At 39.5% G+C, this 24,198-nt stretch overlaps 1 protein-coding gene across 6 annotated transcripts in view; it reads right to left on the bottom strand.

The window, feature by feature from the left end:
- rgs3a (regulator of G protein signaling 3a) overlaps positions 1 to 24,198 on the bottom strand; it is a 459,798-nt gene that overhangs the window by 136,999 nt on the left and 298,601 nt on the right. The window contains exon 1 of one of the 6 annotated variants that reach the window (XM_028809169.2): positions 20,055 to 20,306. The exons of 4 other annotated variants lie outside the window; for them this stretch is intronic. In XM_028809169.2, coding sequence (XP_028665002.1) covers positions 20,055 to 20,069 — 15 coding nt within the window. In that variant the 5' untranslated portion in view covers positions 20,070 to 20,306. Of the gene's footprint in view, positions 1 to 18,569; positions 18,706 to 20,054; positions 20,307 to 24,198 lie in introns of those variants that run through there. One more of the 6 variants, XM_051931939.1, reaches the window with a different exon arrangement.

Below are 24,198 nucleotides of genomic sequence, written 5' to 3'. Positions count from 1 at the left end.
CAACAGTCAAGGCTGGTGGTGGTAGTGTGACGGTGTGGGACAGTTTTCTTAGCACATTTTGGGTCCAATCACTGCTATGGCCCATTTGAGTATTGTGGCTAACAATGTGCTTCCCTTCATAGCTACAATTTACACATCTAATACTTCAAGCATAATAATGCACCATTCCACCAAGCAAAAGTCTTCTCATACTAGATTAATGAGCATGACAAGGAGTTGTGTTCTTCAGAGGCCTTCACAGATTTGAATTTAACAGAACACATTTAGGATGTGGTAGGACGGGAGATTGACAGAACGAATGTTTAGCTGACAAAGGAAAAGACTCCAGGTAAAGATCCTGATGCAGCCCTGGCAGCAAGGAATCAAAGGTTAAAATGTTTTTAATTCCCAGACATCCAACCTCCAACCAGCATATTGTTGATGCTGGAACTGAATGACCTGTAAATCTGTAAAGCGGAGAGTTTAAAAAGAAGTGGGCTACATAGACATTAGAAAGCAGAACTAAGAGAGAAGGGGTTTAAAACAATAGTGGATCACACCAGCTGAGCCATATTGATGGCCAGGGAGAAAAGCCTTTGCTGAAAAAGAGGTAAGCGGGAGAGCACAGAGGTAGAAAAGGAGTAAATACAGAGTGACATAGGAATAAACAGAAAGAATATGGACTCAAAAACCAAGGTACAGTAGGAAGACACTAAACACCTCTAACTATTACTCTTTTATTCTCAAAGACAGTGAAACACCTTATACGATTTAAAGCCAAATGCACTTTCGGCATAATGAACCATAAACAGCATCTGCATACCCCGTATGTGTCAAACCAACAAAGCACTTCACAGATCTTTTAACACTACCGATTACTTTTTGATTTGATATACTTTGTTAATTTCCTGAGGAAACTGTATTTTTGCATGACCTTGGGAGGGGAAAGCACAGGGTCGGCGATTGTACGGCACCCCTGGAACAATTTTCAGGTTAAGGGCCTTGCTCAAGAGCACAGCGTAATAGGATCCCTTCTAGCAGTAATGGGATTTGAACCGTCAACCAGACACCAATGCAGATCCACTCCACCCTATAATTCAATTAACTTAAGATTAATCAAACTGGCATTTTGATTGGCTATTGTACAGACAGGTGATACCTTTACTTCAAGCAAAGGGCCACTGAATAATTCGGTGGAATATTAGGTTATAAAGCATTTACAGTATGTGAACTTTATACTTAAGTACTAGGCTTCTTCAGTTTAGCACCTTTCCTGTAGGCTGTCCCCTGGCTGACTGCTGCCAGCTCCATTATTGTTCTCAGCACTAATTATGTAGGGTCCGGCATGAATGCAGTACTCCACCAGAAACCTCCTATGCCACAGACACAAGACCACATTATCTTTTAATATGACGCTAACACTAAATCAATAATATATGGTTATTAATGTCAAAAATCTACTAAAGAGAGGCATTGTACGTGAAAAAAATAAACTGATTCTGCTCCTTGGAATGCCATCAGATTAATTCCAAAAAGCACTCTTACAATCAAACCACATATCAAATCAACACTAAGAACATGTTCTGAAATAGTTAGAAAAGAAGCAGCAAATATTTTAAAAACCACTTACATCGTAATGTCTGTAATATTTGTTTATTCCAGGGCCTGTTCATTTATTTTCACCAGTTTTTAAAATCCAAAACAGCCAGAAATAAGCAGTATCCACTAATTTTTGTACCCTTATTCCACCACAAATAAACATGTTAGAGTTAGTTTCTGTAAAAGGAATGTGTGATTGTAGATGGTTAAGAGTAGCATGTTTACTTTGTGGGTGGCACGCTGGTGAACCACTGCACCCTGCTAGCTGGGTGATCACAGGCAGATAGTACTTATTTTTTTTTTGAATTGGTGGAGTCCTGAATCATTTTACAATTTTGTTTTAACAGTCTGTTTGTGTTATGGATTAATGCTTTTCTGCTGATCAGCTTTGGGGGCTAGATAATAATAAATAAGGGGTGAAATAAAGTAAGGACTATGCCTAGGAATGGATGCATATACTTTGACAATCTGGCAAAACTGAATGTATTTATATTTGAAAAACGTTGTTGCTTTTCAGGGTGGCACAGTGATAATGCTTCTGCCTAGCAACAAGGAGTCTGGGTGGGCATGTCCCAGGTGCTCCCTGTGTGGAGTTTACATGTTCTTTCTGTATCTTCATGGATTTTCTTCCAAGGGCTCCAGTTTCCTCCCACAGACCAAAGACAGGCAGGTCAGGTGAACTGGCATTGCTAAACTGGTACTAGTATATGTGTGTGCCTGTGTGTTCATCCTGTGATGGACTGGCACTCTGTCCTGAGGTTGATCCTGCCTTATGCCCAGCTTCACTGTGACCCTGCTTGGAATAAGCAGTTTTAAAAAAGGATAACCGGATGAAAATTTCTTTTTTGTTGTTGAGTACTATCACAGCTATCTCATGGATCCAACATCCTGAGTTCAAATTCCAAATGAACCCTCATCGTTTTTGTAGAGTGTATGTGTTCCTCTGGATATTCTGATTTTTTCCCCACATTCAAGTTCAAAGTTACCATCATTTGTTCTTAGTACAATGCGTAATACTAGTAGCATCTTTCAGAACAGAAGTCAAGCTAAATACACCTCTCTATTATAAAAAAAAAAAATCTTGGAAGGTAGACAAGGGAGATGAGACACTTTAACGTCCCGTGAGACAAAGCAGTGAGACAAAAGGATAGCTGCTGTACAGGCTTTTAAATGATCGATATGCAGCGCGACAAGCAGAAAACGCAGCTCGCCAGCAGCAGCAAGAGAGCAGCTGATCCGACCACAACTCCTTCACAACGTGAGCAGCGTTATATGTCCCGCGAGAAAGATATTTAACCACACCCGGGGCCGGAAATAAAGGACAAAGAGTAGATGACAAAGTAGAACGTTGTAAAGAATTCAAAAATTTTGGTTCAGTACACATGCACAGCAGGTCTTCTCGGAAGACACTTTGAAGTCCTGCGAGACTACTTGCAGCATCACGCCCTACTTACAAACAATTTCTCAGAGACACTTTAACGTGCCGCGAGACAAAGAAGTGACACAAAAGGACAGCTGCTGTACAGGCTTTTAAATGATCGATGAGCAGTGCGACATGCAAATCATGTAGCACAGCATCGTGTTTCCCCGAAAATAAGCCCTAGTCAAGATCGTCAGCTGAAAAGTAAGGCGCCTAAGGCAAGGTTTATACTTCATGCGATGCGACACGTTTGCCCGAAACATCCATTAAATTCCGAGGACACCTTGCCAAAATATCTCTGAAAAGGATGTTTAATGATTACATCCATCAATTCCAGGATGCACCCATTCCAGCAGCATTGGCGCAAGACAGAAACAAAATCTCTGGACGGGGCAGCAGCTCATCATTTCATTCATTATTTAAACAAAGTTAACGATTTATCTGTAAAATGTAACATACATATTTATAATGCATTTCATCATGAAAATGATAACAAGTATAAATCTAAGAATTCTAAATGTGCAGAAAGCTGGAATATCATAAATTTAACGTGTTCTGTGTGGTGATGCTGCTTGCTGCTGCTGTCAGGTCAGGAGGAAGCCACAGAAGTGTGTAGCGATTTAACAACTGGGTCGGTTTTAAGATGACGTAAACTACGAGGTTAAAGAGGACAGCTGCAGGTGATCTTGTACTTGTTACACAGCTATCTGTACGAGAGTGTGTTTTTTCTGTAACTGAACCATTTAGGACAGCTTAACCTCCTTAGCATTACATTTATTCTCAAAAAAAAATGTAAAGAGCTTTGCATTTTTTGGCTTAAAAAATTACATTTTTTAATGTAATTGTCAGGACAATGTCAGGACAATATTAGCGTGATTTCTTGCGGATTTTCTTTCCAGACTGGTCAGCTTTTGAATAGCACACTGCACATGTGCGATTGACATGAACCTCACTTTCAGAGTCATCACAATCACTTTCGATTTCACTGTCCATTTCAATTCCACTGTCTGAACACAGATTCACTTCGTCATCACTGCTCATATCACTGTCAAAAATGTGAAACACCTGGGCTGCTGAAAAACATTTCTAACAAGACGCCATTATTAGGCTAGGAGAAGACGTGTCTGCACCGTTGCCTGAGTAAAACTTGGGCCTCTTGCTTGCGCAAGACACGCCTATATCGTTTCCCAAGCAACGATCGGAACTAATGCTGTTGGCACTTTTACAGCCCAAGTAGTCCTTAGGTTTAACTCTTATGCGAGATGCATCTAAACAGTTGCCTGAGTGACACTCATGACTAATGCTTTCAGCACTGTTTTTACAGCCTGAGTGAAGCGCGGGTCTAACGCTAACGAGGCTAAGGGCTCTGGTGACTGTAATTACAAGCCTCTCCAGTGGTTGGCACTGTGTTCTAATACCTTTACACTTCCTCTCTCTGCAGACCGGATGATTGACAGCTGTAACATCTTTGACATCACTTTCGGTGTCTGTCTGCCTGGACCCACCTCTTCCTGACAGAAGGACATGAGCAGAAGGTTAGCCAATTTGAAAAGAGTTCACTTTGGAACTCGCATCTGAAAAGCCATTTATGCGATTATTGCTCATTTTCTTGTTTTTATTACATTCCAATTATACGGGGTCACCAGCGTGGTGCCTCACATCTTTATCATGGTCTGTCTGATCTCTTACAATACAAATAAATACATACACACTTGCATAATGTACTTACTTACATACACACACTCTATATATTTACAAGTTATTTAATTAAAAAATGCTATTCTCTATTGTCATTGAAAATTTTATAGTAGGCCAGCAGCATATAAACTAAAGTGGTGCCTGACTATGACATATGCCATAGCGTCTACATCTTTAAATATATCGTAGCAGATGATCAAAAAACACAGTTTCAATGCTTAATGTCATTTATTGTATATAACTAGCAAAATACCCGCGCTTCGCAGCGGAGAAGTAGTGTGTTAAAGAGGTTATGAAAAAGAAAAGGAAACATTTTAAAAATAACGTAACATGATTGTCAATGTAATTGTGTTGTTATTGTTATGAGTGTTGCTGTCTTATATATATATATATATATATAATATACACACACATAAACATAAATATACATATACATATATACATATACACATATCTACATATACATATATATATACATATATCAACATATATATACACACATACACACACATATACATATATACATATATACATATACACATATATACATATACACATATATACATATACACATACATATATATATATATATATACACACAGACACAGATATACATATATACTTACATATCTACATATATACTGTATTTACATATCTACATATATACACATATCTACATATATATACACATATATATACATATCTACATATATATATATATATATATATATATATATATATATTTATATATATATATATATATATATATATATATATATATATATATATATATATATAAATCTTTAAACCGAGGGAAAATGTATCAATAATTATCTGTTAAGGATCTCTTTGTATATCACGTTGTCAGTTCGCCCCTCTGCTTGTAATATGACCAAGCTGTGTGGTAGCTTACTGTTGAGCATGCAACGTACAGTTGGCCATGTGAAAAGCAGTCCTGCCTCAAATCAATGCCAACCTTTTGTAGGGTCTGTCCCTGAGACTTATTAATTGTCATTGCGAAGCAGAGCCTTAGTGGAAATTGGAGGCGTTTGAATTGAAATGGGAGATCAGAGGGTAGAACGGGTATGCGAGGAATAAAAACTCTCTCCCCTGAGCCACCGCCAGTAAAAATAGTTGCCTCAATGAGGTTGTTTTGCAGACACGTGACCTGAAGTCTCGTGCTGTCACAAAGTTTCAGTGGCTGTACGCAAATCCACAATCGGTTTCATATTCTGTTCGTACCTTATCAATTGTGTTATTTGTTTTTTGAACAAGTTTGATTCATCGAAGTGATCACTCCTGCTGCGTTCAGTCACTTCACGTGAGCCGCTGTCTTGTGTGATGTTGCGATGTCCACGGGTTTATTTAATGACCCGGCAGTTAAACGTTTCTCGCTACAGCAATTTTAACTCTGTTACGAAGTGATCCAAACTGTTGTTTATACCTCGTGTCTTCTCATTAAACTTGTATCTCGCGAATATGGCATTGCAAACGGCAGCGGGTCAGTTCACGTGCTTACGTGGGAGGCGTGATGATGCGATATATTTTGATATATATCAAAATACCCGCGCTTCGCAGCGGCGAAGTACTGCTTTAAAAATTTTATTAAGAAGAAAAGTAAACCTTTTTAAATTGAGGGAAAATGAATCAATAATTATTTGTTAAGGATCTCTTTGTATATCACGTTGTCAGTTCGCCCCTTTGGTTGTAATATGACCAAGCTGTGTGCTGAGCTTACTCTTGAGCATGCAATGTACAGTTTGCTATGTGAAAATCAGTCTTGCCTCAAATCAATGCCAACCTTTTGTAGGGTCTGTCCCTGAGACTTATTAATTGTCATTGCGAAGCAGAGCCTTAGTGGAAATTGGAGGCGTTTGAATTGAAATGGGAGATCAGAGGGTAGAACAGGGATGCGAGGAATAAAAACTCTCTCCCCTGAGCCACCACCAGTAAAAATAGTTGCCTCAATGACGTTCTTTTGCAGACACGTGACCTGAAGTCTCGTGCCGTCACAAAGTTTCAGTGGCTGTACACAAATCCACAATCGGTTTCATATTGTTTTCGTACCTTATCAATTGTGTAATGTGTTTTTTGAACAGGTTTGATTCATCGAAGTGATCACTCCTGCTGCGTTCAGTCACTTCACGTGAGCCGCTGTCTTGTGTGATGTTGCGATGTCCATACCTTGTGTCTTCTCATTAAACTTGTATCTCGCGAATATGGCATTGCAAACGGCAGCGGGTCAGTTCACGTGCTTATGTGGGAGGCGTGATGACGCAATATATTTTGATATATATCAAAATACCTGTGCTTCGCTGCGGCAAAGTACTGCTTTAAAAATTTTATTAAGAAGAAAAGTAAACCTTTTTAAACTGAGGAAAATGAACCGGTTGTAATATGACCAAGCTGTGTGTTGAGTTTACTCTTGAGCATGAAATCTAACGTGGTTTTTGCCCTTCAGAATGAAAACAGTTTGCATTTACCTCTTTAATAAAAGGCGAGCTTTTAAGCCTGAGAAATCACCCCGTAAATGCACACGTTTAATTGCACGTGTTAATATGTATACTTACACAGTATTAAAAGACACTCAACAATTAACGTTATTTACCTTTGTTCCCACGTTTGATAAAAGGCGAGCTTTTAAGCCTGAGAAATCACCCCGTAAATGCACACGTTTAATTGCACATGTGTTAATATGTATGCTCACACAGCATTAAAAGACACTCAAAAATTAACGTCATTTACCTTCGTTCACACGTTTGACTCATGCTGTAAATCTCTTCCTTGTTTTTAGTTCATGTGATTACGTAGGAGGCGTGATGATGCAATACGTGACTCCGCCTCCTCCATTAGAGTATATGGACATAAAACAGGTTCAGTTATGACCATTACGCGTAGAATTTCGAAATGAAACCTGCCTAATTTTTGTAAGTAAGCTGTAAGGAATGAGCCTGCCAAATTTCAGCCTTCTACCTACACGGGAGGTTGGAGAATTAGTGATGAGTGAGTGAGTCAGTCAGTCAGTCAGTGAGGGCTTTGCCTTTTATTAGCATAGATTACAATATGTTACAGCAGTGTGGTAGATAAAGCATTTACAAATAGACAATCAGAGAAAATACAGTTCTTAGTAATGAGAGTGTTGTGGCCAAAAAGGCAAATCAGGATAACAACTAACTTCTGACTGAAACAAACAACTCTCCTTATAATGAAAATAGCTATGAAAACAACCATGGGTGGGCTATTTAACTTAACTTACAATCATCTTTCCTACTTAAGGATTACAGCTGAAAGGGGAAAAAATAAAGCAGCATTTTTCTTGATTCCTCAGAAGAGCCATATTTAACAAGAAGAATGCTACTGTGCTTTTTAGCCCCCTAAGGGCAAGACAAAAATAGATCATGAACAGGTCTCCAGATGTCCAAATCAGATTAAAAGATTTTTAGGGTAATGTACTTTATGTCACATCATAGAAAAGTCTTGTTTTTTGCTTTCAATATACTCAAAGAAAAAAAAAAATCAGCTGCATTTTCCCTCCTTATATAGAATCTTCCTTAACAAATTATTCATTTAAATTGATCAAACCACAACAGGGCTAACTTGTTTGTCTGACATCTTAAATATATATTAGAATGCCATGTTTACTTCTTTGTTTAAGACATTTTATATCATACTAGCACTTATGCTGGGTAAGGTGCCATATCAGTTCCTACTACTGCCTGCTTCTGTCCTGGGTTCCAATCATTTGGTCAATTTTTCCTGTGACTTGCAGTTTAGGTTAATTGGCGACTTCAAAATGGTCAAGTGTGAGTGACCACGGATGTGCACAAGCCTAACCGGATTAAGGTGAAAAACCCGTTTAAGGCAGAGCCTGGTTTGTTAACACTAGAATTACCAGAGCCTACGAAAAAACCCGTAGATCTGTCCCACCTTAAATCGATTCGCACCTCTCCATCAGCGTCTTTTGTCCTGTAAATGTTTCGATAAGCAGCAAGCAGCCTATATCCTTATTTGGAACACATGCATTTCATGTGTGTTCTGTGTCTACAACAACCTATGTACAGTAAACACATCGTTAAAACAGAAACATTTTTCATGTTTTAGTAATAATTGACAAAATGTAGACATGAAGTGTATAATGTGTTAAGCCTGAATTCCAAATATCAAATAAACACTTTCACAAAAGGTACAAATATAACAGAACAAGTGTGCTTCTATTCAAGAATATAACTGCAGAAAAAGAACCTGCGTTAGGGTGCGACATGCATTTGCTACGACCACTTTGGTGGCGCAATGGTGCAGGTGTTCCAAATAACGATATAGTATTTATAAAAGGTGTCATTTTGCTTGACTTCTCACTCAACTCTAAGCAACTGACAAGCAGGTAAACAGACTTGAGCTGAGAAAACTGTAGCGGAGGGGAATGTGATAGCAGGCTGCTTGCTGCTTATCACAAATTTATAGGACAAAAGATGCTGATGGAGAGGTGCGAAGTGATTTAAGGTGGGATTGATCTACGAGTTTTTTCGTAGGCTCTGGTAATTCTAGTGTTAATAATCCGCGTTTAAATGCTCAAGTAATCTTCTGGAGTTCTCCTTTGGTAAAACACTCCGATATCATGAAACTACGCAAAAAAGAGTTAAGCGTCAGCATCGACTACCATAAATCACAAAATGAGCATGACGCCTGGGACAATTTTCTTGTGTTGTATAAATGTGTTTAGTCAAACTGATGCTTTATTTATTGGTTTCTGTTACCGGAATGCACACAGCATACTCTCTTTTTTTGCTTGGCCCTGCAAAGGACCGTTATGTGTGCTTCTTGCCTTGCATCTACTGCTGTTAGAATAATAAACCAGGTTCTTCAGAGGCCAATAACCTGATTTCTCTAACTGCAATAAAGGATTACATGGAACTTTAGAAATGAGGTTCCTGTGAATAACCAGGTTATTGAAGTGCAACTAAACACACTGACTGGTGCCATATTAATGGTTCATTTGCACCTTTTTGCTAATCCCGCTGTGATAGCCTCAAGCTTTCTGCAAATGGGTTGGAAAAATGGGTTGAAGGACTAATATTGATAAACATGTTATTAACTGGCTTAAAAATTAAATGCATTAGTGCCCATACGGCGTCCATTAAAATGTTATGATGTTGCATAGGAGGGATAGAGTGTGGGACCCTTCACTTGGGACCCCAGAGCATTCCAGTTAGGTAATGGAGGAGGTTGGTAAAATGGGGAGGGCATGAGACTTCAGATGTCAAGATACTGTCGTAGAAACAAGAAACTACTGGGTTGATGGGTAAGTGGAGGGAGTTCTATTAATACAGTTCAATAATGGGAGAATATAAGTGTTTGATATACAGTTCTTAAATAAAAATAGGGATGAAAACACCCGCCTTCCTCATTACTAACAACCAGGTTAAACACATTAACACTTTGCAATTATAAGATACTCCAGTTTAAAACTATAATGTAAAGTAAAACAACACAGAAGGCCATGAAATATACAGTCTATACCAAGCCGTCAAACAAGTTTTGTAAAAACGGAAATGACCATTTTAAAAACTGCCAGATTCTTAAAAAGGTTTGATATTGCTTGATTGACATCAGACAGAAAGTGACTTCAATAATCAAAAAAAAAATTTCCTTCATTGACATTCTTTAAGACACTTAATTGCTTTTTGATGTAATTAGAAACAAAGCTCATGAGCAGAGTTAAGAGAGATTAGGAGTTATTTCTCTTAATAAAAATTATACTCTTAATTAATGGTTCCCACTTAACTCTGGCGGTTCCAAATAACAAAAATTATTGAACTAAAGAACAATAAGTATGAATACTTTGTATACTTGAATCTGTTTTTTACACACATTGCTGACTGTGTAATGAAGGATATTTTTAACTGTTTTAACATGTTTTCTATTATTACAAGTTATGTAGTCAGCTAAATCCCCACCTCTGACTCACCATACCACCTGAAGCTAAGCAGGTTTGGGCCCAACCAGTACTTGGATGGGAGACCAACCAGGAAAGCCTGGGGTGCTGTTGGAGGTGTTAGAGAGGCCAACAGGGAGCACTTACTCTGTGGTCTGTGTGTGGATCCCAATGCCGGAGTGTATTGACAGAGACACAGTACTGTAAAAATGGCACCGTCCTTCAGAAAAGACATAATATTGAATTTCTGCGATCATAAAAGATCCCTGGGCATCTTTCGAAAACAGTAGGGTGTACCCTGATGTCCTGGCTGAATTGCCCACTACAGCCTGGTTGTTCTGCCCAATGACCCAATTATCTCCCATCTCTAAATGGCTAATGTAATGGCATGTACTGGTGTGGGTGGATGCTGCCCATTGCTTTGAGCAGCTAGAAAATTATTATTTGATGCTCACTACTCTAGAACCTGCTCAGATCTTTAAAAGAATGATTGTAAATCTTTTACTTTATAAATGAAGTATTTGGTATAGCGTTTATTGATATAGTGCTTAAACGTGACCAAATAATACAAGCACCTAATCAATAAAAATATAATAAATCAACAAATAAAGAAAATAAAGATATCATCTGTACTCCTCTACAGTAAAAAAAAAAATGGCAACAGTGAGTAATATTGCTGATTATATGAATCACACACATTTAAAAAAGTTAATTCATACAAAGCTGACATCAAAAATGGTTAACTATGTGATTTATTGTTTAGAATTAAAGTAGAAGACTTAAACATTACATTCATATGCTTTATGCCTTTAACTGTCTTAGAAAAGCTAGTTGCGGCCAGAATATTAGTAAAATCTGTAAATGTACAAAAGAAAAATTATTATTTATTGGAGTCAAAAATCACAAAAATTCTATAAATATGTAAAAGAAAAATGAATTATTATTTATTTATCCATCCATCCATCCTCTTCCGCTTATCCGAGGTCGGGTCGTGGGGGCAGCAGCTTGAGCAGAGATGCCCAGACTTCCCTCTCCCCGGCCACTTCTTCTAGCTCTTCCGGGAGAATCCCAAGGCGTTCCCAGGTCAGTCGAGAGACATAGTCCCTCCAATGTGTCCTGGGTCTTCCCCGGGGCCTCCTCCCGGTTAGACGTGCCCGGAACACCTCTCCAGGGAGGCGTCCAGGAGGCATCCTGATCAGATGCCCGAGCCACCTCATCTGACTCCTCTCGATGCGGAGGAGCAGCGGCTCTACTCTGAGTCCCTCCCGGATGACTGAGCTTCTCACCCTATCTTTAAGGGAAAGCCCAGACACCCTGCGGATGAAACTCATTTCAGCCGCTTGTATTCGCGATCTTGTTCTTTCGGTCACTACCCATAGCTCATGACCATAGGTGAGGGTAGGAACATAGATCGACTGGTAAATTGAGAGCTTCGCCTTGCGGCTCAGCTCCTTTTTCACCACGACAGACCGATGCAGCGCCCGCATTACTGCGGATGCCGCACCGATCTGCCTGTCGATCTCACGCTCCATTCTTCCCTCACTCGTGAACAAGACCCCGAGATACTTTAACTCCTCCACTTGGGGCAGGATCTCGCTACCAACCCTGAGAGGGCGCTCCACCCTTTTCCGGCTGAGGACCATGGTCTCGGATTTGGAGGTGCTGATTCTCATCCCAGCCGCTTCACACTCGGCTGCGAACCGATCCAGAGAGAGCTGAAGATCACGGCCTGATGAAGCAAACAGGACAACATCATCTGCAAAAAGCAGTGACCCAATCCTGAGCCCACCAAACCGGACCCCCTCAATGCCCTGGCTGCGCCTAGAAATTCTGTCCATAAAAGTTATGAACAGAATCGGTGACAAAGGGCAGCCCTGGCGGAGTCCAACTCTCACTGGAAACGGGTTCGACTTACTGCCGGCAATGCTGACCAAGCTCTGGCACCGATCGTACAGGGACCGAACAGCCCTTATCAAGAGGGCCGGTACCCCATACTCTCGGAGTACCCCCCACAGGATTCCCCGAGGGACACGGTCGAATGCCTTTTCCAAGTCCACAAAACACATGTAGACTGGTTGGGCAAACTCCCATGCACCCTCCAGGACCCTGCTAAGGGTATAGAGCTGGTCCACTGTTCCGCGACCAGGACGAAAACCACACTGTTCCTCCTGAATCCGAGGCTCGACTATCCGACGGACCCTCCACTCCAGGACTCCTGAATAGACTTTTCCAGGGAGGCTGAGGAGTGTGATCCCTCTGTAGTTGGAACACACCCTCCGATCCCCCTTCTTAAAGAGGGGGACCACCACCCCGGTCTGCCAATCCAGAGGCACTGTCCCTGATGTCCATGCGATGTTGCAGAGGCATGTCAACCAAGACAGTCCTACAATATCCAGAGCCTTGAGGAACTCCGGGCGTATCTCATCCACCCCCAGGGCCCTGCCACCAAGGAGTTTTTTGACCACCTCGGTGACCTCAGTCCCAGAGATGGGGGAGCCCACCTCTGAGTCCCCAGGCTCTGCTTCCTCATTGGAAGGCATGTTAATGGGATTGAGTAGGTCTTCGAAGTACTCCCCCCACCGACCCACAACGTCCCGAGTCGAGGTCAGCAGTGCACCATCCCCACCATACACAGTGTTGACACTGCACTGCTTCCCCTTCCTGAGACGCCGGATGGTGGACCAGAATCTCCTTGAAGCCGTCCGAAAGTCGTTCTCCATGGCCTCCCCGAACTCCTCCCATGCCCGAGTTTTTGCCTCAGCAACAACCAAAGCCGCATTCCGCTTGGCCTGCCGGTACCTATCAGCTGCCTCCAGGGTCCCACAGGACAAAAGGGACCAGTACTCCTTCTTCAGCTTGACGGCATCCTTCACCGCCGGTGTCCACCAACGGGTTCGGGGATTGCCGCCACGACAGGCACCGACCACCTTACAGGCCACAGCTCCGGTCAGCTGCCTCAACAATAGAGGCACGGAACATGGCCCATTCAGATTCAATGTCCCCCACCTCCCTCGGGATGTGGTCGAAGTTCTGTCGGAGGTGGGAGTTGAAGCTACTTCTGACAGGGGGCTCTGCCAGACGTTCCCAGCAGACCCTCACAACAGGTTTGGGCCTACCAGGCCTGACCGGCATCCTCCCCCACCATCGAAGCCAACTCACCACCAGGTAATGGAGTAAAAATCATGAAATGAGAAAAAATATTTACTTTCTCACTGATTGGGGTATTCCCGTTCAACTAAGGTCCGCTGTGCTCGATGAGTATTTTATAAGAGACTAAATAAACGATCCATTCATTTTAACTGACATTCTTATAGATAAAAAATAAACTTTTTTTTTTAAAAAATGGCTCATTTAAATAACAGGAAAAATCACATGAAAACTAAAGTGGTATGCAATGGGTCATCATAACTCAACCTTCAGCTAACTAAATCACCTAAATACAAACATTGGTGTTATGAATAGATAAATTTTTTAAATAGTTTGTTCTTGTGAAAGAAAGTTTACTCGATTAAAAATAAAAAACACGACTTTCTTGATATTTTAGTTTAAAATTTAAAAACAGAATAAGAATCACATTAAAGTTTGATAAATTCTGAAAAGATTGATACCAACCATATATATGTAGGTTTTAAAATAATCCTAACTTAAAGCATTACAAAAAAGTGACATAAAATCGTTGCACTTTTAGGCTTACGATTATATATACAGTATATATATATATATATATATATATATATATATATATATATATATATATATATATATACATATACACATACATATACATATACATATACATATACATATACATATATATATATATATATATATATATATATATATATATACGATATATATATATATTGTGATAAGCTGCCCGGACACAGACAGACGCACACCATGGTAAAGTCCACCACAAGTTTATTATACATAATTTACAGTCCAACCCAGTGCCTCAAGCACCAAACTCCCCCAAAGTCCAGGCCTCTCTCAGTCTCTGCCTGCTCTTCAGGCCGCCTCTACTCTCCTGCACACAAACCTTGTCCACTCCTCACCCGACTCCAGTCCTCCTTTGCAGGGAGGCGGCCCCTTTTATAAGTACCCGGATGGGCTCCAGGTGATCCCCGACACTCCCTAGACACTCCCCTGTGTGGCGAAAGTGCCAGCTGTGTTCCCGGAAGCCCTCCGGGTGTTCCCAGTCTTCTTCCCCCCAGCACTTCCTGGTGTGGCGGAGGTGTTGGGGTTCCGGGTCCTTCAGGCATGGGGGCGCACCCTGGCGGAGACCACGGGCCCCTACAGGGTTGGGCTTCCAAGCCCTGCACCCGTGGCCCCCAAAGGAACCAGGGAGGTCGCCCCCTCGTGGTCTGGAGGAGGCATAAGCCCTCCTCCTGTCTTCCTGGGCGTCCCGGCTGAGTACCACCCCCAGCCGCGTGCCACAATATATATATATTATATATATATATATATATATCTATACTAATAAAAGGCAAAGCCCTCACTCACTGACTCACTCATCACTAATTCTCCAACTTCCCGTGTAGGTAGAAGGCTGAAATTTGGCAGGCTCATTCCTTACAGCTTACTTACAAAAATTAGGCAGGTTTCATTTCGAAATTCTACGCGTAATAGTCATAACTGGAACCTGTTTTTTGTCCATATACTCTAATGGAGGAGGCGGAGTTACGTATCGCGTCATCACGCCTCCTACGTAATCACGTGAACTAAAAACAAGGAAGAGATTTACAGCACGAGTCAAACGTGGGAACGAAGGTAAATGACGTTAATTTTTGAGTGTCTTTTAATACTGTGTAAGCATACATATTAACACATGTGCAATTAAACGTGTGCATTTACGGGGTGATTTCTCAGGCTTAAAAGCTCGCCTTTTATTAAAGAGGTAAATGCAAACTGTTTTCATTCTGAAGGGCACAAACCACGTTAGATTTCATGCTCAAGAGTAAACTCAGCACACAGCTTGGTCATATTACAACCGGTTCATTTTCCTCAGTTTAAAAAGGTTTACTTTTCTTCTTAATAAAGTTTTTAAAGCAGTACTTCGCCGCTGCGAAGCGCGGGTATTTTGATATATATCAAAATATATCGCGTCATCACGCCTCCCACGTAAGCATGTGAACTGACCCGCTGCCGTTTGCAATGCCATATTCGTGAGATACAAGTTTAATGAGAAGACACGAGGTATAAACGACAGTTTGGATCACTTTGTAATAGAGTTCAAATTGCTGTAGCGAGAAACTTTTAACTGCCGGGTCATTAAATAAACCCGTTGACATCGCAACATCACACAAGACAGCGGCTCACGTGAAGTGACTGAACGCAGCAGGAGTGATCACTTCGATGAATCAAACCTGAAATGCATGTGAGGCAGCAGTGCTACCAGTGCGACACCATACCAACTTCCTTATGCTTAACACTAAAGGGAATTAAGGCTATGTGAATCCCCTGCCTTGATATCCTATATGACTTAATCTAATGGTAACTACTACATTTACAGGTTCATGGTGGTGACAATGACAACTAGTTTATCCTCCTTTATAGCAATCAATAAAAGCATATAGGGTAAAGTCCGATCACAGAAATTGAAAGGCATAAAAAATAGTTGACTAGTAATTTTCTGTAATTGCAATATAGCTGTAAATACGTGTGTGCGAACTGAGGTGGTACTCAGAGAAGAGCACTGTACAAGAATAAAGTGAATTGAATTTCATTGCTTCAGGGACAATCTGATAAGTTCTGATTTAGAAGAAGAAGAAAAAAAAAACTACTGAAAATAGATTAACGTGACAGAAGCATACAGCATGCCTGGAGATCTTCATCTACTGGACTGTCTCATGTGCCAATACTTTTTATCTCTCTGTTGAAAGCATAACTGAAAAAGTGAAGTTCAGTGTAATGAGACCCATTATGTTTAGGGGTGTAAAACACTGTATATTTATCTGATAAATAATCAAACTGGGCGAGAGTGTGGGATCACTAAACTAATTTATCCATAAACGATCATCTTTTTTAACAATAGGAAAAACATGACAAGCCTGGAATATACACAACTAGATTAAAGAATTACCAACAAAAATAAGTCTCAGACTCAATTATTTTTTTTTAAAGTGTGATTAGATTCAGAAACAACAAAATTAATTTCACTGCACGCAAAAAATAAAATGCACAAAGGCATGCATGCTGGCCTCACTAAAAAGTCCTTCTGCGCAATTTTCTGTGCAGCACTCTTGTGCGCTATTGAAAAGAATCTGGCAGGGAAATATGAAATGTCATGTCATTAACTGACAGGCTGAAGTGGTCCCTTAGCTATGTAGGGAATGACATTAGGAATTTGGTCCCTTGAAATATGTCAATTACAGCATCACTATGAGCATATACAAATTACTATGGAAATGTAGATAAACATAATAAAACACCGTTTTATAAATCATGGTTCTAGGTCTCATTTTGACCAGTTTGTATATTTCATGCTATTTTTCAAAGTATATTTTACTAGTGATTTACTTTATTGTAAATCTAGTTTTTAAATTTTTTTTTTTTTTTTATAACTTTTTAGTCTACTTTCATACACATACTTTTGGGCTTTAACCCATGAGTATTCGCATATTCAACACAACAACTGCATATTTTAAAGTACTTTCTGCACTTCACTTTTGTCTATTGTTTGAACCCAAATCTTAATGTATTCCTCACAGGGAGGGGGCCTTATAAATATCAGGCACCAAGATGACATTTCAGGTCATAGGATATTCATCACATTAAATGGCCGGAAAGTAATGCTGCCTTGTTTAGACCCAGCAAACACTGCGCCATTGAGCAATTACAACAGCTAAGCAGCCAGGAATGCTCTTTTTTACTGCATGCTCCATCACATGACTAGCAAGACCTAATTCTTTCTCACTCTCTATCTCTCCCACAGCATAACATAGAAGGCCAGCTCTTTAAAATGTTCAGAGACTTTAACGTATTACCACGACTAAGCTCTCTACCAACCTAACTAAAAAGTTCCCTGCTCATTTACACGCACAAGTATTAGTTTATGGTACTTCTTTAACTGTAAGACAGTGAAAGTGTCGTCTTAGGGGGTATACACTATAAACTCCCCTGATTTTCTCTTTCCTCATCCTAATTGCTTTGATCCGAGGCATTAATTGAAGGACAGGGAGAAACATTTTCTCAGGTCAGATGCTCACTCTTCACTGACCCAGCACTTCTCTCCACTTTTTAAGCTGTCAGTGCTTTCCTTCTCTTTGGGATTCTGAACAGCCTGTTAGGGAAGCAAATTCGGTCTACAGGGCATTTCTTTGTGTAAAATATACACCACACGCATATTTTATACAGTATAACAAGCACCTGAAATATGCTGCATTTTATTTAATAAAATTCCTGTACCATAAAAATCTTCATTTTAAAAAACATAAATGTTTTGTTTAAATTATATGATGTGTTTAAATACGAAAGCCTAAAAGCAACACTTCTTTTATAGCACACTGTAAGTTCTCAGGCACAAGGTAATCTATATTTCAATAACCCTTAATACTGGAACTATAAGGATAATGGATCCTTTGCTATTTGTCACTATTAAAATTTAATGCCATATGTCAAGATAAGTGCTTAACAGAAGGCAGGCTTAACAGTAGTGATAAATTCTTTTCTAACGCTGGCAAAATAATAAGCACTAACATATAAATGCTCAGCATTGTAAAACTAAAACCTTAAAAATACAGTGAATATACTTTAGTAGCACAATAAACAGGAGAGTTTACCTATAATTATGTACAGAACCCTTACTTAATCACAATTTGCTTGGAAAACAGTCAATTAAGCCATGCAATAGTGCTAATTTGCTGAAGCAAAACAGTAAGACAAGCCCTGTCACAACAGTACACTACTCCAGTCTCCAGAACACGTAGCTGCAGGACTTACCAGATAATGCGATGTACAGAATCTCCAACAATGACATTCATAGCAGCAAGAACAAAGTCATTCATTATCAGGTACAGGAAAAGAGACTACAATAAACAATTTCATTGAAAATAGAAATTGTGAATGTTGGTATAAGCAATGTACAGTACACTGCTCACAACCTTTCATTGCTGGCAGTAAATTGCCTTTTGATACAGAGGTGTGGAGAGCCTCCCTGCAGTTTAGTGGGCAGGAAAGTCTCCATTAAACCAAACCCACACTGCAACAATGCCTTCATTTACATACTCTTGGCTGGTTCCAAAGACAACACACATACTGTATAGAACTTGATGCATGACTACTCTTTATCTTTTAAATAGGATGCGGTAAATGTCACTGCAACTATAGTGCTGTACTTACCAATTCAAGACACAGGCAAGTGCTGAATAATTTAAATGAATTTTACCAGACAAACAAAATTAATTTTGCCAGTGTTCTAAGGCAGATGCAAGCATTAAGTTGTATTCTAACAGTTAACTCTGTAGTGAATAAGGTAAATTCATTTAAAAATGTGATTTACTAGTCACTGCATTTAACAGCGTTATAATTTTTGCAGAATTACATACTGAACAACCATCTTCTAAAAGTAACTACTAACTTTCGGGGGAAAAAAAATCAAACCATGCAATTTTCTAAAACCAATGCTAGGTACAGTAGATCATAGTATGTTATATTCAGATCCATTTGAATTTGAAATACTACAGACTTCATCTGAATCACTGATAATTCAATACAAAAAATAATCAAGCTATGAGGAAATAAACAGCCTAAGAATTCCGGGAAACTCCATGAAGAATTGAGCATACTAAATCAAATCTGAGCAAAAACTGAAAAATATAGCTACAAGAAATGAGAAGAAGGAAGCCAGGAAGAGTGTATTTCACTAAAGGATTTCATTATTAAGCAGGAATAGAAAAGTAAAATCTTGTATCTGAACTACACTTCACCTTTAAAATGGTTAATTCAAACCAATAGGCTGCCACAGAATATACAGCATGGAGAAACAGCATTAGCCTGACCCTCGGTGCCTATTAATCAAACAGTTACATCATTTCTCAACATCGTAAACATATTTGTACTGCAAAAACATTATGCTTGAGATCAATATTAAAAGCTTTAGTCAAATAGAAGTGTCATGTTTTACAGCACGGCCGGAATAATTTATTTTTCTTTTAATAGTGTTTCCAACAGCTTCTGATACATTTCTGGTTACCCACAAAGCAATATTGTCTGAAATATAAAACAATGCAAGAGCAGCATGAATTTCTGTAAGTAGAGAATATGCAGGTTAATAAAGCAGATGAACTTACCTACGGTAAATACTACCACAAATACATTTAAATATTACTAATTGAACCATTCAGCTGTATGCAAATAATTGAATAATTTGACTGCAAGAAACAATTTAAAACAACACATGAGAAAAGCTCTCTCTATTAAATATACCTTAGTAACAGGCATTGAAACAAAGTACTTGAAGAGCGACTGTCCGTCTACTGCATGTGAAACGACCAGGAATGACCCTGCAGACGTAGCCCAGGTAAATGACCCGCTTATTAGTCCATGTCTTAATTCCTCTCGGTGTCAGCAGTGCTTTCAATTCAGCAGTCTATACCCTCACTGTTTTGCAACTTTAACAGTGACACAGACCCACATCCAATACGAGCCGTGTGCTTGTTTAATCTGCAGCGGCCAAGTCCAAACTGCAGTGGGTAGAGTGTGTGTCAACGTGCTAAGGAAAGAGACACATGTGCAATTCACTCCCTGGAGACGCTGCTTTGTGTCCTATCACTCTATTTATAGGCCAGTCCATGAATCAAGTCCCTTCAAGAAATCACTTGCTGTTACTAAATGAAGACATCTACAGGCACTAACCGGGAGAAGGAAAGCATATACATTATTTCTAATAAGTCGACGTCTAACAGGAAGGAATTACTTTCTGTATTCCTCACATATAAACAGCTGAGGTCTGCAGATAAGCGTAATTACTGAGGATTTTTACTGGTATTAAAAATATCTACTGTATATGCAGTTTATCCACTTTTGATGCACTTTTTTGTGTGGTTAATATAAAGTATAAAAGAATTTTATAGTGATTATGGCATTTTACAGATTACAGCATGTGAAACTCTATTCATTACCTCAATGCTAAATCAGCAAACAGCAATGGTTGTTCCATATTACAAAATTGCACAAATAAAACAAATTTTTGCTTCTGAGAATCAAGACTCTGCTATCTATTGTTATTAGAATAATCTGCTTTTAAGCTACAATTGCGAACATTATAAAATATTCACTGGATAATCATGCTAAAAATAAAACATTAATTACAGTGAAGATTCCCCAATGGAAAAAAGATTCTAAAATTCTGCTGTTGTGCAAATTCAGCTGTGCACCTGCACCAATACAAAGAATATCTGCCAAATGCTTACTGAATACTCCATTCATACTGTTAAAGACATTTAAATTTATTTGTTTTACATTCTGCAGAGCTTAAATAATGTGAAGTTTTGTGCTCTGTTATAAGAATACTTTTTTTTGTAATTTGATGTTACTAATTACATGTGACACTGTTTTCAAATTTTTTACTTCAGTCTGAAAATCATAATAATGATAAATTAAAAAAACCCTTTGGTGTACTGCATGACTTTTCATTTCAGGAACTTTTAAAGTTGCTTGAATAGCACTCAGAGTGTGATAACAAGTGTTTTATCGTGAAAAGGTCCTATAGGTGACTCTATTGTCACTTTCTGCCTCATTTATTACATAGTTCTAACCAAATGCCAACTACAACCCTTGTATGTTTACTCCTAATACCATGCCACTAGTCTTGCAGAGCCTGGGGACAACAAAGGACAGAATTTGGGTTAAACATGGTGGTAGAAAGTTCATTCAGATTGAAATTTGTATACCAATCCAATGCCTCATGAGGGTGGAGGTCAAAATATAGGGATGATGATTTAAACAACAAGGAGTAATGGTGCAACTGTTAACATGGTCTGACAGACAGCAAGCCTCTGGTCATGATGAGTAAATCTTCTATGGCTAAAAAAATCTCCTAAAAAGACTACCGTTAAAATTATAAATGTGTGATCACTTTATAGTTTTAAAAATAAAAAACAACCTGTTGTATAGGAAAAAACAAATTATACATTGGCGTTCTGGGCTATTGATAAAAGTAAATGAGCCACCGATGGCGGCTGTATGTGGTGTCTGTCACTCTCAGTTATGTAGATGCTGACATGGTCCATGTGACATTTTAAGAAACAGGCATCTATGTCCAGAAAGAGATGAACTGTAAAATATGCATTCAAACTAAACTGTGTTACTGGTAAATATATATAGTCACATATGTGTGATCAGGAGACAACTTACAGTTATGTCCATAAATTTTTGGACAGAGATAACTTTTTTTCTAATTTTGGTTCTGTACATTACCACAATGATACAGTTGAAGTGCAGACTTTCAGCTTTAATTCAGTGGGGTGAACAAAACAATAGCATAAAAATGTGAGGCAACTAAAGCATTTTTTGAACACAATCCCTTCATTTCAGGGGCTCAAAAGTAACTGGACAATTGACTCAAAGGCTATTTCATGGGCAGGTGTGGGCAAGTCTGTCATTAAGTCATTATCAATTAAGCAGATAAAAGGCCTGGAGTTGATTTGAGGTATGGTGCTTGCATGTGGAAGATTTTGCTGTGAACAGACAACTTGCGGTCAAAAGAGCTTTCCATGCAGGTGAAAGAAGCCATCCTTAAGCTGCAAAAACAGAAAAATTCCATTCGAGAAATTGCTACAATATTACGAGTAGCAAAATCTACAGTTTGGTACATCCTGAGAAAGAAAACAAGCACTGGTGAACTCAGCAACGCAAAAAGACCTGGACGTCCACGGAAGACAACGGTGGTGGATGTTCGCAGAATCATTTCCATGGTGAAGAGAAACCCCTTCACAACAGCCAACCAAGTGAACAACACTCTCCAGGGGTTAGGCGTATCGATATCCAAGTCTACCATAAAGAGAAGACTGCATGAAAGTAAATACAGAGGGTGCACTGCAAGGTGCAAGCCACTCATAAGCCTCAAGAATAGAAAGGCTAGATTGGACTTTACTAAAGAATATATAAAAAAGCCAGCACAGTTCTGGAAAAACATTCTTTGGACAGATGAAACCAAGATCAACCTCTACCAGAATGATGGCAAGAAAAAAGTATGGAAAAGGTGTGGAACAGCTCATTATCCAAAGCATACAAACATCATCTGTAAAACACGGTGGAGGCAGTGTGATGGCTTGGGCGTGCATTGCTGCCAGTGGCACTGGGACACTAGTGTTTATTGATGATGTGACACAGGACAGAAGCAGCTGAATGAATTCTGAGGTGTTCAGAGCTCAAATCCAGCTAAATGCAGTCAAATTGATTGGGCGGCGTTTCATGATACAGATGGACAATGACCCAAAACATACAGCCAAAGCAACCCAGGAGTTTATTAAAGCAAAGAAGTGGAAAATTCTTGAATGGCCAAGTCAGTCACCTGATCTTAACCCAATTGAGCAGGCATTTCACTTGTTGAAGACTAAACTTCAGACAGAAAGGCCCACAAACAAACAACAACTGAGAGCCGCTGCAGTAAAGGCCTGGCAGAGCATTAAAAAGGAGGAAACCCAGCATCTGGTGATGTCCAGGAGTTTAAAACTTCAGGCTGTCATTGCCAGCTAAGGGTTTTCAACCAAGTATTAGAAATGAACATTTTATTTCCAGTTATTTAATTTGTCCAATTACTTTTGAGCCATGAAATGAAGGGATTGTGTTAAAAAAATGCTTTAGTTGCCTCACATTTTTATGCAATCGTTTTGTTCACCCCACTGAATTAAAGCTGAAAGTCTGCACTTCAACTGCATCTGAGTTGTTTCATTTAAAATTCATTGTGGTAATGTACAGAACCAAAATTAGAAAAAAATTGTCTCTGTCCAAATATTTATGGACCTAACTGTGAGGCAGTTAGGTCCATAAATATTGGACCTAGAGTACAAGCAACTCTTTAGGGTTCATATATTTGTAAATCTCACTCTGAAGGAGTCAGTGCCTCACCAGCCATGAACCTCATTGCATGTCACTGGATTAAAACTGGTTCCTACTCCATCCTGAGTCAGTCTGTTATCGACTCTCATCTGACGAAGACACGTAACTTAGGTGTAATAAATCATGTTAGAGCTTCTGGAAGGGATAGGTTTCCAGAAAACTACTGGAATAGCCATAACTTAATAATAATAAGTTCTTAATAATAATAAATTCTTGTCAACACGACTGTGTTGCTTCTGTGGATTACTCATTTCTTTCAAATTTCTTTTTTTTTTGAATGTTTTATTTTATTTCAAAAAAGAATTAAAATTGAAATATTTTTTCTTGGGCGGCATGGTGGCGCAGTGGGTAGCGCTGCTGCCTCGCAGTTGGGAGATCTGGGGACCTGGGTTCGCTTCCCGGGTCCTCCCTGCGTGGAGTTTGCATGTTCTCCCTGTGTCTGCGTGGGTTTCCTCTGGGCGCTCCGGTTTCCTCCCACGGTCCAAAGACATGCTGGTTAGGTGGATTG

This window comes from Erpetoichthys calabaricus, chromosome 9 (genome assembly GCF_900747795.2).
Source record: "Erpetoichthys calabaricus chromosome 9, fErpCal1.3, whole genome shotgun sequence".
Classification (NCBI taxonomy): Eukaryota; Metazoa; Chordata; class Cladistia; order Polypteriformes; family Polypteridae; genus Erpetoichthys; species Erpetoichthys calabaricus.
Note: the sequence above shows the minus strand (reverse complement) of the source record. Positions and strands in the feature narration are given on the sequence as shown.